General features: G+C 38.3%; 1 protein-coding gene across 1 annotated transcript; it reads right to left on the reverse strand.

Moving 5' to 3' along the window:
* Positions 1 to 244: 244 nt before the first annotated feature.
* LOC118854496 (U6 snRNA-associated Sm-like protein LSm7) lies at positions 245 to 675 on the reverse strand. The gene has a single exon (XM_036764862.1). It carries the CDS (start codon positions 673 to 675, stop codon positions 364 to 366), a length of 312 nt encoding a protein of 103 aa, XP_036620757.1. The 3' UTR covers positions 245 to 363.
* Between the last annotated feature and the right edge of the window lie 282 nt (positions 676 to 957).

Genomic DNA, 957 nt, shown 5'->3' on the forward strand with positions numbered 1-957 from the left:
GCACTTGTATCAAATTAAAAAAAGTTAGTTCAGATAAGGTTGGGTACTATGGGGTATGCACCACCAGAAAACACTTTATGTATTCATAATAAACATGTTTCAAAATATTTCAAAAAGAATACATACCTCATAAAGAAAACATAGAATGCATGCATTTTTTTGCTTTTTTTATGCTTAACCAATTTGTTTTGCAATTTTATTAGAAAAAAAAACAACAAAAACAGTCTCTCTTCTGTCCCCACTGGCAAATTGTAATGAGTCCTTTTGGAAAAGGAAGATATTTCCCTGCTGAAATGAAACCTCAAAGCCCTATTCAACAGAGCTGCTTCAAAGCCCCCAGGCATATCTGGACACAGCCTAGGGCTATCCATCCTGCTGTTGGATGAAAGGGTTTGGAATGGCCTCCATGCCATCCTGAGGACAAATCAGTACTACTGAGGTACCTCTGCAGACCATGAGCCCCAGCTGACCAGTGTCTTCAGTGAGCTTGTACTGGTCATCAGGATCTCTCATACATTCAATGGTGCCATCAAGTACCAGATTGAGCAAAGGGTCAAATCCTTTTAAGATTCCACTGGCCTCCCGGCCTCCCTGGAACTTCACGTGGATGGTCTTGTCGATGTACTTAGATAGGTCCAAGATGCTCTCCTTCTTCTTCTTCTCCTTGTCCGCCATGTTGTAGCCATCCGGGTCCCCTTTGCGTCCCATTTTTTTGCTTTTTAAGTTTTGTTATTTTTTGTATTTTTGATTTTGACTTAAAATGATTTGGTGAATTTCCCTTTATGGAAAGGAGTTATGGGGAATTACAGAAATTCAAAAGTTGAAAACATTTTTACTTTACTACTGAAAACACAATAATAATAAGTGCTTTCTTATAGGTAGCATGGCATAGTATATAGAGTGTTTGAATCAAGAAGACCAAGGTTTAAATCCTGCATCTGACATTTTCTTATTGTA

This window comes from Trichosurus vulpecula, chromosome 6 (genome assembly GCF_011100635.1).
Source record: "Trichosurus vulpecula isolate mTriVul1 chromosome 6, mTriVul1.pri, whole genome shotgun sequence".
Taxonomy (NCBI): Eukaryota; Metazoa; Chordata; class Mammalia; order Diprotodontia; family Phalangeridae; genus Trichosurus; species Trichosurus vulpecula.